The sequence below is a fragment of the Nicotiana tabacum genome, chromosome 19, assembly GCF_000715075.1.
Source record: "Nicotiana tabacum cultivar K326 chromosome 19, ASM71507v2, whole genome shotgun sequence".
NCBI lineage: Eukaryota > Viridiplantae > Streptophyta > Magnoliopsida > Solanales > Solanaceae > Nicotiana > Nicotiana tabacum.
In genome coordinates this window covers 8,500,444-8,518,750 of record NC_134098.1, presented here as the reverse complement: position 1 = coordinate 8,518,750, position 18,307 = coordinate 8,500,444, and the positions used below count along the sequence as shown (strand labels likewise).

At 35.1% G+C, this 18,307-nt stretch overlaps 1 protein-coding gene across 1 annotated transcript; it reads left to right on the top strand.

Moving 5' to 3' along the window:
• Positions 1-12,923: 12,923 nt before the first annotated feature.
• On the top strand, positions 12,924-17,696 carry LOC142173366 (uncharacterized). The gene is made up of 6 exons (XM_075238947.1): positions 12,924-13,046; positions 13,450-14,414; positions 14,767-15,195; positions 15,650-16,086; positions 16,230-16,344; positions 17,417-17,696. The coding sequence occupies exons 1-6, from the start codon at positions 12,924-12,926 to the stop codon at positions 17,694-17,696; spliced, it is 2,349 nt and encodes a 782-aa protein (XP_075095048.1).
• The last annotated feature ends 611 nt before the right edge of the window (positions 17,697-18,307 follow it).

The window sequence follows — 18,307 nt, the reverse complement described above, 5'->3', positions numbered from 1 at the left end:
AAAATAAAAGTTTCAATATATTCAAGCTCGTGATTATAACTTTCCCCAATAATATATCTAATATCAAAGGATTCTAAACAATTGCTTAAAGGGTCACAGAAAGAGTCATAGATAAGCTCATGAAAGAGCATTTGATCACTAACGTCACAATAATCATGCATAGCCTCTTTACTAGTAGCAAACACTTTTATAGGCTCACAATCAACATGACTAGAAGAATGACTTTCCATTACACAACAAAAATGATATTCTACCAATTTATCACATGAACTCATTAGCCACTTGAATAAGAGAAGAAGAAATATTTAACTCATTCGCAAGTCTCTTCTCATAAATTTCATGCCTCTTTCCACAAAGTTGGAATACATAATCATCTATGTCATACTCAATTTCAAAAGGAAGCAAATTACTCTTGCACTTGAACTTAGATATTATAGTTAATAACTTGATATGCATCAAAATATCATCATCCATAAAAAAATAAAGTCACCAACATAAGAAATAAGAGTATAGGTCATTATCTCCAAAAATACCTTAGGTGTTCTAGAAAGCCCAAGAAATTGAATAAACCAATTATACATATCATACTTGGACTTATTTACCAATGAAACATCATCACCGTGTATTCTTTTATGCAATGGTTCCAACTTAGCAATGTCTTTAGGGAACTCCATGTCATAAAACTGTAAATAAGGATCAAAATAGTCAAAAATTTCAACAACAAAAAAATTAACCAAGATTTTATCTTCCACCATCCAACAAGAATGTAATTGGATCCTTTGCCACCATCTCTAGCATCTCACATCCCCTTTCAAAAGGTATTTCAACACGTGGCTGCACAAAATCACAAGAACTCAAACAAGAAAGAGTTAATGGGTTAGGAAGTAAAGAAACTTTTTTATTGCTTACACTCTCTTTGGCTTTTATCACAAAACTAACTTTCTCCTCACCCTTAGCCTATTTTTTCTCACTAAAGGTTTTTTTCTTTTTCTTTACTCAAACCCTCTTGTTTTTCTCTCTCTACCTCACAGACTTTTGTTATCTCATTGCCTTCTCTCTTTTCTTTTCACTCAAGCTCACTCTTTTTCTCACTTGACATCCCATTCTCTTCACTCAATACAACCTCTCCTTTTTCCTCTCTTGGGATGTCGACATGCACTCCCTTACTCCTCTCATTCTTTTCTCTCTCATATTTTTTCGTATTCTCTTTAACAATCTTTTCATCTTCACAATTTTGTGAGGGAGTCAAAGGTCCAAGAATGAGTTTCTTCCCATTAACCTCAAAAGAGTATATTTTTTTCCAGGTTATATGAAGCTCTTCTGTAGACATACCATGGCTTTTCCAACAAGATATGATAATTATCCATGGGAATCATATTACACCAGATCGCATCCTCATACCTTCCAATAAAAAATAGTAATAACACTCTTTTATCTACCTTTACTCCTCTCAACATGTAAAGGTTCAATATGCTCAACACAAGCCAAGTTCAATTTCTCAACCATATAAGTGCTAATTGAGTTATAGCCAAACTCTTTGTCAAATCTAAGGGCACAAATCATAGACATCACTTTAGCTCTTATTTGAAAAATAACTTTACGATTGTCTTCCTTCCATTCGGTATACTTTAAGTTCGACTTTTCAAGTTGTTGAGTCATAGCTCGCCTCCTTTCACTATAACTACCTATTTGAGACATCTTGACATAAATTAGAAGAAATATGTATTTTTTAAATTTGGCTCTTTCCCTTTAATGTTCTCACCTATCTTGACTTTTTTTCACTCAAAGTAACTCTTGGTCGTTAATTTTTAGATTTATTAATAAAACTTACTAGTCACAACTTTAATGATAAGAATGTGGAGTTAGACAAAAGGAAAAGGAAAGTGAAGGACCAAATCTAGGAAGAATAGGAATTGGTTATTAAGAGAAACAAAAAGAAAGAATTTAAGAAACCTAAAACCCACAAGAATAAGGAAAGAAGTTACCTTAATCTTCAAGAACTAGGATGCCCTCTTCTTGTTTCTTTCTTGACTTGGAAACCAAATTATACTTGAATCTGAAAATAATAATGAGCAATAACACTTTTTTGGACTGATTTTTGTTTTTTTTGTTTGTTTTTGTTTTTGCTTATTTATCCTTTTGTTTTGTTCAAGAATCACCCAAGATTATCAAAATGAAAATTTTGATTAGCCTATGCTCTGATACCACTTCATAATAACACGATAGGGGATTCAAGAATTTATTAAACAAAAAAATAAAAAAATCAAGAAACGTGCAGAAGCTAAAAGAAAATAGGGAAACAAAAAAGAAGACAGAAATTAAAGATAGATTTAATCCAAGAAAGAGTTTCTTGAATTCAAGAAGTCTATTCTTGAAGTTGAATCCTAGTAACAACAATTAGCTAACGAAGAACTAACCGCCTTTGGTAGAGAATTAAAAATAAGAGATAGATTGTGAAACCCAGCCCTTTAGAATAACAAGAACAACAATAAGCCTAAACTTATCACCTTTTTTGAATACCTAGAATTAATCTAAGATTTCGAAAAGGGTTTAATCTTACCACATTAAGTTGATTCTTGAAGGTTGAAGAATAAATCCAAGCGTAGCAGCCACACACAAGAGTGCAAGAAAAATCTTACAATTTTTGTTGATATTATCTATCATAATGTGCCCTTAAAATAAAGAAGACACCCCTTTATATAGAGAGGGAGTCACAAAATTCTACCACAAAAATAAAGAAGGAAAGTCCTAACTACTTTGAGCAAAAGTCCAACAACCTTAGGATAGGATCTTGAAAGTCCAAAACCAATCTTGAAAATATTATAAATTTTGGAAAAGAATGAAAGTCCTAACTACTTTGGACAAAAAGTCCAACTACCTTAGGATAGGATCTTGAAAGTCCAAAACCAATCTTGTATAGAATTTTGGAAATCTTGAAAATCTTGAAGGACATTTGCAAGCAACTTGGCACCATCTTGCACTCAACTTCTGGCACGACTATTGTACTCTTCTTTGACATCAAGTAAGTCCTTTTTTACGTTATAACAACGTGACTTCATATAGGACTTATTGGGATGAAAGTTTGGACACATTTTAGTTGCCAAAATAGTCCAAAGGTGGACTGATTAGGACCTTCAAAGGATATCTCTTGGGATCCAATACTCCTATTCTTGGACATAAATTTGGGCCATAAAACAATTGTAACACCTTGCCAATTCACATCCTTTATCCTTGAGCTCTTCTTCCTACCAATTAACAACTTCTTTATTTGTACTTGAAGTATAATGACCTTGTTTTGCAACTTTTTAGCTTGAAATTTTGTTAAAGTCCCTCTTTGAGATTCCAAAGCTTCATTCTTGTCCTTGAATATAGTTAAGCTTCCTAGGATGCTATCAATTTCTTTCAGCCATCATACTTTGTCACCCATTCCTCTTAGAACAGCTACCAACTCTGTTGTACTAATGCTGAAATTGTAATCTCTTATCTTTATCGAGAATTTGGATCACTATTTCCGGCTATGTCCCGTTCCTTTTTGAATTGGGAATAAGAACTCGTCTCCTTTTGTCTCGATCTCGAATCAAACCGTCATGTTCTTGTTTTGATGAGGAATCTCATCATGCGGGTCCATATAAGGTTCGTATATGTTCTTACCAGATCTTCTTTCTGTATCTGAACATCTAGATCCAGACCTTTCCTCTACCCTTGGCTGGAAAATCGTATCTTCTTTCATTCGTAACTTCGTACTATATCTGTTGTACACGTCATTCCAGGTAATTACGGGAAACTCCCGCAGACTTTTTTTCAATCTTCTAGTGGCTTCTGAACTTTTCTCATTCAAACTACTTGCAAATGTCATAGCTGCCCAGTTATCACATACACGTGGTAACATCATCCTCTCTTTCTGAAATCTATCTACGAATTCCCTGAGCAATTATGTGCTTTCTGCTTTACTTTGAAAATATCTTCCATTCTTTTTTCTACTTTTTGAGCTCCCGAGTGTGCTTTTATAAATGAATCTGCAAGCTCAGTAAAAGAGTCAATAAAATTTTCAAGTAATAGTGAATACCACGCTAATGCTCCTTTCGTGAGGGTTTCGCCAATTTTTTTCACTAATACTGATTCAATTTCCTGTTTAGTTAAGTCATTGCGTTTAACCCATATGGTAAATAAGGTAACATGGTCCTGTGGGTTAGTGGTCCCATCATATTTAGGGATATCAAGCATTTTTAACTTTTTGAGAATTAGCAAAGGTGTCGTACTTGGCTTCCAAGGTTGTTGTGAATATTTGTCAATATCCACTCCTTTTATCACCCGTGGCACTCCAGGTATCTGTTCAATCCGCTCGTTTTGTTCCTTGAGCTATTTCTATTAGGTTAGTACCAAACTTTGCAAATTAGAATTATTTGGTGTACTTGAACCTCCATCTTCAGAATCGTTTGGTATTCCTCCACTTCCTGAACTATCAATCTCCGAATGAGGGTTTTTCAGAGTTGTAGTTACTGGTGGAGGAGTCTACGCAACGTTAGGCAATTCCCTTGCAAAAGCACGCAAAGATTCACCAACTTGTTGAGCAATCATCTGCCTTAAATTATCATGCTCGTTGGTCTGCTCATTAACTCGTTATCCATCATTATGAGTAGTAGACCTTTTAGGTGAATTGTCACGTGAGCATTGTGCAGTCGCGGTGGGCGTACGGTGTGGTGAAGTTCTAGCTTGTTGTCTTTCTTGGACCCCCTCCTCCACCTGAACAATTTCGTTAGTAGTAGACATGTTTTGTTGCTAAAGATAAATAGAATACCCACATTTAAAAAAGCGACACATCAGATTAATTCTTTCAAATAAATAATATTAACAGATAAAGCTTTAAAAAATTTAATATTAAACACAAATATCTTTGCATTTTTTTTAAAATTTTTATTGACTATAAAAACTATCATTTGTTAAGCAAATCTATTTTTATTATTTTCAATAAATATTTAAAAATAAATATTTTTTTATATTTAAAATATGTTCATGTTTAAATATGATTAAACAAAGTGATTGCCATGAAAAAATTAAATGTATGTATATATTATAAAAATAATAAATAAAATAATTTAAAGTTATTTTAATTATAAGTAAAATACCTAGGTAAAAATATATTATATAGTATATAATAAAGAAGGTATTACATAAATGAGAGAATTTATAATGTCAAGGACATAATAGACTTTTTAAGTAAAAATATTATAAAACCTGGCCAAAGTCACTTTTGGGATAAATAGAGTAAAGTAAACTAATTTTTGTGTAACAAAAGAAAGAAAAGTGACTTTTGGGTAATGAACACAAAGTTGAATGACCACCCATGAAATTTACTCCTAAAATTACTCGTAACGGTTATGGTAATAATAGACGATCGCGCACAATAAGTGATAATAATGATTCTCTTTCACCGTACCTCATCATTCTTCTTATTAATCTGATACAACTCTCACTTGTCACCATGTCGTCACTCCACGTATCAAACCAATTTTTCCACTAATACAAGGGTAGAGACGTGCAACCTTATTTCCTTCTCCAAGAGGTGTGCAACCTTATTTTCATCACTGAAATTATGCCTGATCAACGCGACCCCCAGCTTCCGCATCAATAACCTGCAATCGTTAGACAATAAAGTGATAAATATTAGGTGTATTACCTTTTTGGAGTCTACTTCCACTTTCGGATCCTACCGATTATGTTCGTAAGCTAATTGTAGGCCATCACTACTAGAAAACTGCATAAAATGATCCAGAAATACCGACCGAAATCGATCGAAAAACTAAAAAAACGACTAATTTCTGACCAACTTTAATCCGTCGAAATTAAGTTGGTCGGTAAAAAATAGCGATCGAAGTCGGTCGCAATTTCCGACCGATTTCGGTCGGTAAATTAATTTTCACAAATGACCCAAAAAGAAAAAACCGACAAAAAAACCGACCGAAGTCGGTCGGTATTTTTAATTATGCAATTAACAGATGCACCGTCTAGAACTCGAACCAGGGTATGTACTATGGCAGGATACTATTCTACCGCTATACTATTGGTAAATTTTGGTTTATGACTTTCTTTTAATTTATTTGTACTCTTTAATTGCATTTTCGCGCGAAAATAACCGACCGATTTCGGTCTGTTTTATTAAAAATATAAAATTAACGACCGAAGTCGGTCGGTTTTTTAAAATGATTGACTAAAATAACCGACCGATTTCGGTCGATTTTTGAATATTAATTTTAATTTATTTTATATGAAAAACCGACCGATTTCAGTCGGTTTCTTAAAAAATAAATTTCTCGGGATGCTAAAATAGTTTCCCGCATTTTTGCGCCAAAACAACCCGACCGAAGTCGGTCAGTTTCGTAAAAAATAAAATATTTTAAAAAATCGACCGACTTTTTTGACCTCGGCCGGTTGGCCGCGGTCGATTTTGGCCGAATTTTTAGTAGTGCATTTTCTAAAGCTAAGTGTTTTGCATTTGTGTGATTAAGTGTAAGAATCCTCGAGAAGAATCCTATAACCCAGTCTTCGTTAGCATTTCTAATGATGCCACCAATACCGGCGAATTTAAAAGAATTCTTAGTTGTTTTCCGAACAATAAAATACCAAAAAACATATTCTAAGAAATTATTCTCCTTGGATAAATTTTTTTTCGAAAAATCAAAAATATTTTTCATCGTGTCAACTACTTCAAAGTCAAGTTATTTTTAGTTACCTAACTATCAAATTATTATGTGAAAGTGAAAGTAGTCACGTCCTTATTTCATAGTATAAATGAATGGATCATGTGAGAGTTTCAGAAAACAATAATGACTTCCACAACTAGCTAGAAAGATTTGATCATAACAAGTCCAAATCTCCCACCAATATTTCTAATCCATAAAACTTGGAAGTCAAAATAAAAATGTGGGTTGTTAGGGATATTGACGTTTAAATATGGTCATTATTGTTTTTTCTCTATAATGAGATGCTCAAACATAATCACATGGGGCTGCTCTAATGCAAATCTATTTACTAATAAATGATTGTTTCAGTTCAAACACTACTCTCGGTTAAGATCCAATTCTACATAATTTATTCCATTCTATATGTACTCACTGACTAAGCTATTTCGAAGTCGGTCGGTCGGTCGCATTCGATTTTGACAGAATTTCTAATAGTGTCATATTGGGCAATCGATCTTTACTTTGCAACATTGTGGGTTATAACCAAACTCTATAAGATATTTTTTTTCTTTTGCTCGTCTACTTTAATCGTCTTATTATCATTGTTTATTACTCCTTTAGTCTAATTATACGGTTCACCCATCTAAGCCCTGATTTGAATTGATGGTTAGTAACCTCAATAAATATAAATTCAATTGTTTTATCATGAAACTATTTTTGGGTTAAATACCAATGCCAGTAAGACTAAATATGCGTCAAAAAGATTAATTTCAATACTCTCACTTAGAAGAAGATGCACACACTGATATAGATTTGTCAATTTTGAGCTAACAAAAATAATAGGCATACTCGACAAACTAAAACTAAGATGATCCATCTAAATTTCTTAATAGACTTATTACTTAGATTCCTAAAGCATATATGACATTATATTTGTGATTATGCGCAATTGCGCATCAATTCTTTCACTCACTACTAAAATTCGGATTGTAGATATTTGATCACTGAGCTATTCCAATAGGATAATTTGCACAGTATACTTTTTTTAGGTCAATCTTTTTCTTCATATTAAGTAAGGTTCAAGTTCACAAGATACCTTCACTAATTACATTATAAAAGACTGTTTTATATTCCTTAAATTCTTAAATCATATAGGGAATTGTTAGTTATTTTAGGTAATGTAAAATTTAAATTTGAAAAGGTGTCATCCATTCTCAAGGAATGCATATTCTAGTCTTGAAAAATTTGTGGTAGTTATTTTTTCCACTCCTTTAAGAAATTCTGCGCTGGAAAATTCCAGCATCTGAAAAATTCCAGCACTTGGAAATATGCTTTCTTTGCCTAATCATTTATTAGAATCCCGAACTTCTATTTGAGTACTGTACATTAGAAGTTTTTGAGAATATATTCTAATGTGCCTGTAAGAATATGCTTGTCATTTTTATGAATTTATTACCGTTGGAAAATATCTTTTTGAATTGTTTACTAGAGAACGGAAATAAGTTATTTATTTATTTATTTTGGTTTCCTACCCGGTGTGTGGTAGTCACATTGAAGTCTGAGTAATCCGGATTCGCGCCGGAAATGAAAGTCCTACATTGGGGATAAAACACTCCCTAACAAAAACGACTTCATATCTATGGCTCGAACCCGAGAACTTTGATTAAGGATGAATGAATACTTACCATTGTACCACAACCGTTATTGATGAAATAAGTTGATTTTATGCGTATGGGCAATGTTATAAGTTTTAAGAAAGAAAACTTTGAGGAGCTAACATGTAACGACTTGTAATATTTAAATGGCAAACATCATGAGGCGGACATAGAATATGTAACTGTCATCTAAAGCAAATTTGAACCCTTTTGCCACTGCATTAGAATCTTCTCTTCTTTATTTTTTAAAAGAAGATTCAACAAACCATAAAGAAAATATCTTTTTCCTATTTGTACAATATACTTTTCCGGTGAAAGAAAATTTAATATATTTGTATAGCACTACTAGAAAGCTTTGAATTAGTGAGAGCCCAATTCCTGCTAAATTAGATTTAACCCCGCTAATTTTAATAGGAATTTTACGAAAATGTCCCAAATAAGTTCTAACATACCAATCTCTAACCATTAATTATAGAGTTATCAAAATTAGCCAAACACATACAAAAATTGAAAATCCAAATAAATAAGGATTCTTTCTCTCCAAGAATCACATACAAAGCTCTCCTTCATGTTTATATTATGCATTCCATTTTAACAATTCTTGTGCAACTTAGATTTATAATAAATATTATCAAAATACACAAAAGATTTTCACAATACATAAAATTCATAAGTATTCAACAAACATTATGAAAATCATTTTTCACAGCATAGAAGATCCAAGAAAAGTATGATGTGAAAAATGAGATAGAGTTTCTTTAGAACCAGCTCTTCCTTCTCATTTGCCCATCTCTTTAGAGTTTGACCTACTATGTTCTTTCTAGAGCAGTTGTTGGGCTAAATCAGCCCAAAGATAACTTTTTATAGTATGATATTGTTTACTTTGGGTTAAATTCATATGGTTTTTCCTAAAATGCCTCGCACTATTAAGAGATTCCTACACTTTATATGTAGGGTTCCAATTATTTCAGCTACTAATGCAAAACTCTATTTGCAGACCAACAATCTCCCCCTTGAACTAAGTTCCACGTGACCCTTTACCACGATTCACGAGTCAATTTTCGAAATTCACCATGTGCAACCCACATTGTTAGATATGACAACCGAAGCCCGCAACTAACTTCTTCTTGTGTGCACATCTCCAAGCTCGTAAGGGTAAGTAAACTGAGCCCTGTACTATCACTCCGCCATCACCATACTTGTTCCGCCGAAACTGGACTCTGATACCGATTGTGTGCTAAAACGACTCAAAGATACTCTTACCATGATGTGATATTGTCTGGTTTGGGCGAAACCTACATGATTTTTCCCTAATAATCTCACATAATCAAGAGATCTCTGCAACTTAAATGTAGGCTCCCAATTTTTTGGGCTATCAATATGGAACTTTGTTTGCACATTCAATAGTTGTTTGGCTAAAACAACCCAAAGATACCCTTAACATGGTGTAATATTGTCTACTTTGGGTGGCAAAGCCCACGCGATTTTTTTCAAAAGGCAACACACCATTAAGAAATCCCTATACCTTATATATAACCTCCCAATCTTTTCATCTACCAATGTAAGACTTTGTTCACGTTCCGAACAGTAACATTAATATAGATTTCATGTATAGTTCATATAGTAATGACAAAATTTTGAGTTTGGTATTTCATTTGCTTATGAAGTAGGCGCACAAAAATGACAGCAATCTTGAATGTGCTATTAACGGACTAATGTATTCTCTCCTAGATGCATCTCGCATACCCTTTAAATACAACCTTTTCACCAGTTTTAAGACAATTGAGCAGACCAACTGATCTATACATTAAGGCAAACCGGGTGTATAAGGCATTCCTTGTTTATAGGGTCTGGGGAATGATCGCACTCCAAGGGGTGTGATATAGACAGTCTACACTAATGCAAGTATTAGTGGTTGTTTCCACAACTCGAAACTGTGACCTATAAATCACACGGAAATAACTTTACCGTTGCTCCAAAGTTCCCCTTTAGACCCATTAATCTATGTAAAAGTAAATCCCAAATTAGTGACATAATTTCAAACATGAGATTCCAACAAAAAAGAAACTCAATAACTAAGGATGATATATCAAGGCAAATGTCTTGAGTTGTACTGATGATTACAGTGAATCAATGATTAGTGTAGCAAGAACATGTGATAACTCTTTAATTAGAAGCAAATGGCCTAACTAAACAGTTTATAAGGTTTTGGGTTGATTTTACTTCACAACATATATCTATCATGAGGCACAACAAGCTATTAGCTTTCACATTTAAATTTCTCATGACAAGAACCTGAATCAAGTAAGAGGAGGCTATGGACATTTAACTTGGCAAAACTCAGCCATCATTTGCTAAAAGAAACCACGTAAAGAAATATGATATTTAATTATTAACAGGATTTTTGCAGCATCTCAGATACGCCATCCAATTGCAAAACAAACACAAGAAAATTGAAGCTGAGATTAGTACTTACACTTGTTAGATCTCAGTAAATTTCAATGGTGCAAAATAACCAATTACTCCCTATGTGCAGGAAAGGATTCTGAGCAATAAAATGGAGGCATATGGAGGAAATGAATCAAACGAAAAAGGAAAGAGAAGCGTACAAATCAATCAAAGAAGATGGAAAAATTAATTAAAAGAGATATTATAGGAAGGATCTAAATCAAAGGATATTACGAGCACGAAATCATCCGCTAAAGATTCTCCCATATAATGACGTCAATTGAAGGCATCAATCAAGGGATTTGGCAACGGGAATATTCTCTCATTTAAGAAAAGAAATCACTCAAGCCCGCGAGTCAAGACAAGTCAGCAGAATTAAGAATCAATTTCGGAAAGAATCAATCTACGAATCCGTCTGAATACAACTCTCTTGGGTTCGCAATCTCTCAAAAAGATGTATAAGTCTTGAAGGCCTCGAGAAGTATAAATACCTACTGCACTAGCTTTGGAATGACATACTTTGATCAAACCAACTTCAATCTCTTTGTTCCACTTCAAACAAAATATTGTAGTTTACTTTAGATTCCTTGTGTAACAAAGAAGAGAAGAGAAGAGAGAGAGAGAGAGAGAGAGAGAGAGAGAGAGAGAGAGAGAGAGAGAGAGAGAGAGAGCGAAAAGAACACACACTGGTGAGGCATTGTATCAATTATAGAGAGAAGAACGAGTAACATAAGCTATTGGTGTATAACAACATCAATTCATCTGTATTAAACCATTTCATACTTGAAACAGATCACCCTTGCAAATTCATCTGTATTAAACCATTTCATACTTGAAACAGATCACCCTTGCAACGCAAGGGGACTGGACGTAGGATTCACTTTGAATCCGAACCAGTATAAAAGCATACTATGTCATTTAATTCCTGCAATTTATCTTTTACATTTTATTCCTGAAAAGTCCAGTCGACTAGAACTCAAATTAGTCGACTACCTCGAAAAAGAAAAAAAAAATTACAATTCATTCCTCCCCCCCCTCCCCCCCGCACTTTCAATTGGTATCAGAGCGGGTCTCACACTTTTGCTTAACCACTTCTGAGAAAAAATCATGGCCAATCAAATAACTGTTGGAGCACTCTTTCAAGAGGTAATGTCACAAGTCAGGCCGCCATATTTCAATGGACAACACTTTTCTCACTGGAAAGTGCGAATGGAAATCTATGCAAAATCTTATGATGTGAAAGTATGGCGTGTTATCAAAAAAAGAAACTATCCACTACCAGCAGCAACTCAACCACCCGTTGATCCTGAAGATATAGATGAATACACAAACGAACAAATAACAGTCGTTCAGGTTACTGTTAAGTCACAAAACCTGTTGTATAACGCTATAAGTGGAGAAGAGTATGAGAAGTTTTCAAGCTGTGATACGGCTAAAGAAATGTGGGACAAATTGGAGGTCACCTATGAAGGAACCAACAAAGTGGAAGAAACTCGGATAAACATGTTGGTTCATGACTATGAACTCTTCCTGATGAAAGAAGGAGAATCCATTGAGGAAATGTTTGCAAGATTCAGCAAAAATCATTAGCGATCTGAAAGCTTTTGATAAACCCTATTCAAGTGGTGATCAAGTTCGAAAAATACTAAGGAGTTTACCTACCACTTGGCAAACGAAAGTAGTTACACTTGAATCTCAAGATCTAAACAAACTTTCATATGATGAACTCAGAGGAGATCTTATAGCATTCGAGAAAACCCATCTCAAGAAAACAAGTCAGGAAGAAAAGAAGAAAATGGTTGCCTTCAAATCTATAACTAAAGGACCTGAAAATAATATTGATGACGATCCAGAAGCCCTTGAAGAAGAAATTGCTATGTTATCAAGAAATATGGATGGGTTAATGAGAAGGTATAGAAATATAAGAAGGGTAAGGATGCCATCTAGGCGAACCAGGCAATACAATGAACAAGACAAGAATGGTGGGAGGTGTTATGAGTGTGGAAGGTATGGGCATGTTCAAGCTGAATGCCCAAATCTTAAAAGAAAAGTCTCCAGAGGATTCAGCATAAACAAATCCTTTGAAAGTTGGAGTGATGAAGATAGTTCATAACACGAAGAAATAGCAAATCTATGCTTCATGACCATCCTGGAAAATGATATGAACAAATACTCTGGCTGCTGGACTGATGAAGATACATCAGACGATGAATGCAAGGAAAATACTGAAAACTGTTTCATGGCACGAGGTGAAACAAGCGAGGTAAGATCTTATAACTTTGGTAGATGTAATGAATTGCAGGACATTCTTGACCTTACTCTAAAAGAGTCTTAAAAAATATTGAATGAACTAAAGAGACTTAATAGGGAAAAGAAAGACAAGGAACTTAAGCTTGAAGTCTGTTAAATCGAAAGAGATGTACTTCAAGATGAAGTTCATGAATTGTAAATGCAACTAAATGGCATGCGCAAATCTACCTGTCACATTTCAGTCAACTCTAACCAAGCGACTTACAAGTCAACTAGAAAAGGACTAGCTAGAGTTGAGTCTACAAGTACTAACACAAGTGGTAGATCAAAAACTAGATCAACCCCTATGTGCCATTACTGTAGCAAAATTGGACATATATATTCCTTTTGTCGAATTTATAAATCTAATATTTCAGGATGGATTTGGAAATCCAAAAATAATTCTGATCCTAGTAGAACTAACCAACAAGGACCCATGCAAGCTTGGGTACCTAAAAGAAGGTGGCAATTCAATTTTGCAGGAACACCACAGAAAGAGCTGCAAAGGAAAATGGTATTTAGATAGTGCGTGTTCTAGTCACATGACGGATGACAAAAATCTATTCAAAGAAGTCACAAAAATAAATGGTGAAAATGTCAAAATTGGTGATGATTCAAAAGGAAATGTAGTTGGTACCGGTACAGTTCCATTCGGAAATAATTGTGATATTATAGAGGTATATGTTGTAGATGGACTCAACTACAATCTTTTGAGAATAAGTCGGCTATGTGATTTGGGATATGAAGTAAAATTCAAGAAAACTGGATGTGCCATTGAGGATGAAACATGTAAAATTATTCTTCCAAGAAAAAGGTATGGAAATGTTTATATTCTTGATGGCATTGAAAATCTAGACAGTCACCTTTGTCTAGCATCCATTTCTGACGATCCATGGCTCTGGCATAAAAAGCTTGGCAATTCAAGCATGCATCTTATTGAAAATCTATCCAAGCATGATTTAGTTATTGGTCTTCCCAAACTCAACTTTTCTAGAAATCATGTATGTAATGCATGTCATATTGGTAAACAAACTAGAAATACTTTCAAAACCAAGGATATTGTGTCCACTACCAAGCTATTGCAATTACTTCATATGGACCTGTTTGGACCCACTAGAACTGCCAGCATTGGAGGTAAACTTTATGCTTTTGTTATTATTGATGACTACTCACGTTTTATATGGGTAATTTTCTTATCTCATAAAGATGAAACTCTAAAACATTTTGAGATTTTCTACAAAAGAATTGAAAGAGAAAAAGGGTATCTGATCACAACCATCCAAAGCGACCATGGAGGAGAGTTTGAAAGCAGATCCTTTGAAGGATTATGTAATGATCAAGGGTATACCCATAACTTCTCATCCCCAAGATCACCCCAACAAAATGGAGTAGTTGAGTGCAAGAAATAGAACTCTACAAGATATGGCAAGAACAATGATATTAGAACATTCATTGCCAAATCACTTCTGGGCAGAAGTAGTCAGTATAGCATGTCATATTCTCAACAGGTGCCTCAAAAGACCTATTTTGAAGAAGACTCCATAGGAATTATGGAAATGTAAGAGGCCAAATATTGGCTAATTTCACCCGTTCGGAAGTAAGTATTTCATTCACATCAATAGTAAGGATAACCTTGGAATATTTGACCCAAGGAGTAATGAAGGTAACTTTCTTAGTTACTCTATTAACAATAGATCATTCAGAGTTTACAACAAATGTACATTATCTGTAGAAGAATCAGTGCATGTTATATTCGATGAAAATAACTCTATGGCCGAAAAAGGAATCATTGCAAGTGATGAAGACACCAGCCAAGAAGTTTCACAGACAAATAAACCACAAAAGTCGACTGATATCCCATCTATAGTCACGAAGTCGACTAATGAACCTGTGATCAATTCTACTAAACAACAAAAGGAGTCGACTACTTTTGCAGTTGGAACCCGACCGAATGAATGGAGAAGTAAACCTGAATATCCTCGAAAATTCATCATAGGGGATCCAAGCGAAGGGATGAAAACCAGAGGGTCTCTAAAAAAGAAAGAAAATATTGCACTCATCTATCAAGTAGAACCAAAGAAAGTTGATGAAGCCCTAAAAGACTCCAGTTGGATACAAGCCATGTAGGACGAACTTGATCAATTCTACAAAAAACAAGTTTGGGAATTTGTTCCTAAACCTTCAAACGCTACTATAGTCGGAACAAAGTGGGTATTTCGAAACAAGCTAAATAAAGGAGGAAAGGTAGTAAGAAACAAAGTCAGACTAGTAGCTTAAGGCTACTCACAGCAGGAAGGAGTCGACTATGATGAAACCTTTACACCGGTAGCAAGGTTAGAATCTATTCGTATATTGCTTGCCTATGCATCTTTCAAAGGTTTTAAACTATTTCAAATGGATGTCAAAAGTGTTTTTCTAAATGATTTTATTGATGAGGAGGTATATGTAAAACAACCTCCTGGTTTTGAAAACTCACAATTTCCTTATCATGTGTACAAGCTAGATAAAGCTCTTTGGATTCAAACAAGCTCCTCGAGCTTGGTATGAAAGATTGAGTTCCTTTTTAACTAACCATAGGTTCACCAGAGGTAAGGTGGATACTACTTTGTTTATCAAGAGATCTACTGAAGGTAATCTGACTATTCAAATATATGTAGATGATATCATATTTGGTAGTACTAATCTTCTTTTGTGCAAGGATTTTTCAAATCTCATGCAAAGTGAGTTCGAAATGAGTATGATGGGAGAGCTGACATTTTTCCTTGGACTACAAATCCATCAATCGAAAAATGGAATATTCATCTGCCAAACCAAGTATACAAAGGAATTAATTCAAAAATTTGGAATGAGCAATGCTAAATCAATTGGAATTCCTATGAGTCCGTCTATAAGTTTGGACATGGATGAACAGGGAAAATCAGTAGACGAAACCAAGTATCATGGAATGATTGGGTCTCTACTATATCTACGGCTAGTCGACCAGATATCATGTTCAGTGTTTGTAAATATGCCAGGTTTCAATCAGCTCTTAAAGAGTCTCACTTAACAACAGTAAAGCGAATTATTCGCTATCTCATTCGAACCACCTCCTACGGACTTTGGTATCCTCACTCTAACAATTTTAAACTTGAGGGTTTATCGGATACTGATCTTGCAGGTGACAAGGAGGACAGAAAAAGCACAAGTGGGACTTGTCAATTATTGGGAAAAGCACTAATCTCCTGGAATAGTAAGAAACAGGGATCAGTGGTTCTTTCCACAACTGAAGCAGAGTACATTTGTTGGCCCAAGTGAAGTTTGTTTTGAAGAATTACAAAGGAACTCATGCATGAACCAGGTCCGTCCCCTGAATACACAGACACGGGCAGATTCGAGCATAAGGGATGCACGTGAAGGAGATAAGCTTAACTTGTTATATCTGATATCTCCTGATCGAAAAGATTGCATAATTGATAAGGAGAAGGACTCCTTACTAAAAGAGAACACTATCCAAGATAAGGGAGGAGTTAAAAGTTGTGGATAACTAGAACTCTTCCACCAAGGAAGAGTAGCATTAGAACTCTAGTTATTTCCCATTCTACTAGCTCTATATATTGCAGGATGTTCTCATTCTACAAGGATGCACAAACGCTGAAGTTAAACGTGAGTTGAGAGCAACATAGCAAGGTATTTTGCAAACAATTCTTGTGTGATTCAAGTGTGCGAACCTGAAGTTACATGAACCAGATAGAAGAACCAGTTCAAAGTGTCTGTCTTTTATTCTAGTTTCATTGTAGTAGATGATTTTCAAATTGTACATTTCAGCTTTATCTAGAAGCAATTGTATTAGGTACTCTAGGTATTCAAGTTAGAGTTAACTTGAAGTTGTCGCAACAGTTAGAGGCTGGTTGCCACAACGGGATTAGAGTTAATCCTTAGGTTTACAAAGAGTTTTGTAAATGCTGTTTTGGCTCATTGATTTAGTGAAGTGTTGGGGAAAATCCTACTGAGTAGTAGGTCGTAGTTTTTTCACCTTTTGAGCCGGGTGTTTTCCACGTAAAAATCCTTGTGTTCTTTACTTTCTGCATTATTTATTCCGCAACTGTACTGTAAGAAATGCATAGAAGAATGAGGTCCTTCAATAATCCAATGCATGCGAAAATCAGGCACCAGACAACTCCCTCCCCCCTCTTGTGTGGTATTGAAGTATAAAACATCAATTGGTATCAGAGCGGGTTATCCTTAAAGAGGCTAACACCTTAGGAACAGATCAAGATGAGCGCACCACCTGGAAACTAGGAAGGGCAATCCACTGATAAGGCCACCACTCTTCAACGGCCAGTACTACTCTTGGTGGAAACACAGGATGAGAGATCACATTATAGGGGAGGACTATGAGTTGTGGGACATTGTCACCGATGGTCCACTGGCTACCTTGAAGATAAATGATGAAAGAGTAGAGGTGCCAAATACAAGACATGATTGCACTGCCGAGGACTTGAAAAAATGGGAGAAGAACGCTAAAGCCAAGAAATGGCTTGTTTGTGGACTTAGTCCAGATGAGTACAACAGAATCCAAAATTGTATCATTGCTAAGGAAATCTGGGACACTCTGCAAGTGGCTTATGAAGAACACCTCAGGTGAAGAGATCCATAGGAACTCTATTGTATTCTCAATATGAGAACTTTGCTATGAAGGAAGGAGAAACCATTCAAGAGATGTACACAAGGTTCACTACATTGACAAATGAACTAAAGTCTCTTGGAAGGATTATTCCTGAAGAAGATAGAGTCGAGAAGATATCGACAAGGGTTCTACCTATTACTTGGGAAAGCAAAATCACTGCCATTCAGGAATCAAAGAACATTGCAACTCTCCCACTGGATGAATTAATTGGAACTCTTACTGCCTATGAACTTAGGAGTCAAACCATAAAAATGGACGTACCTAAGAAAGAAAGGAGTCTGGTACTCAGAATCACTGAAGGCTCTGATCTAGAAAATGACAAAATGGCTATGATCACCAAAGACTTCAAGAAGTACCCGAGGAGAGGAAAGGGTCCTTCAAGAAGTGGAAGCTATAGTAAGTCAAAAGTTCCTGAGAACCAAACCAATAATGGATGCTACAAGTGTGGAAAGACTGATCACCATATCAAGAACTGTCCCCAATGGGAAATTGAATGGAAGAAGGAAAGAGTTGAATGAAGGAACAGGAAGAAGGAACAGGTTCAACCCAAGAAAAGCAAAGGATCAACC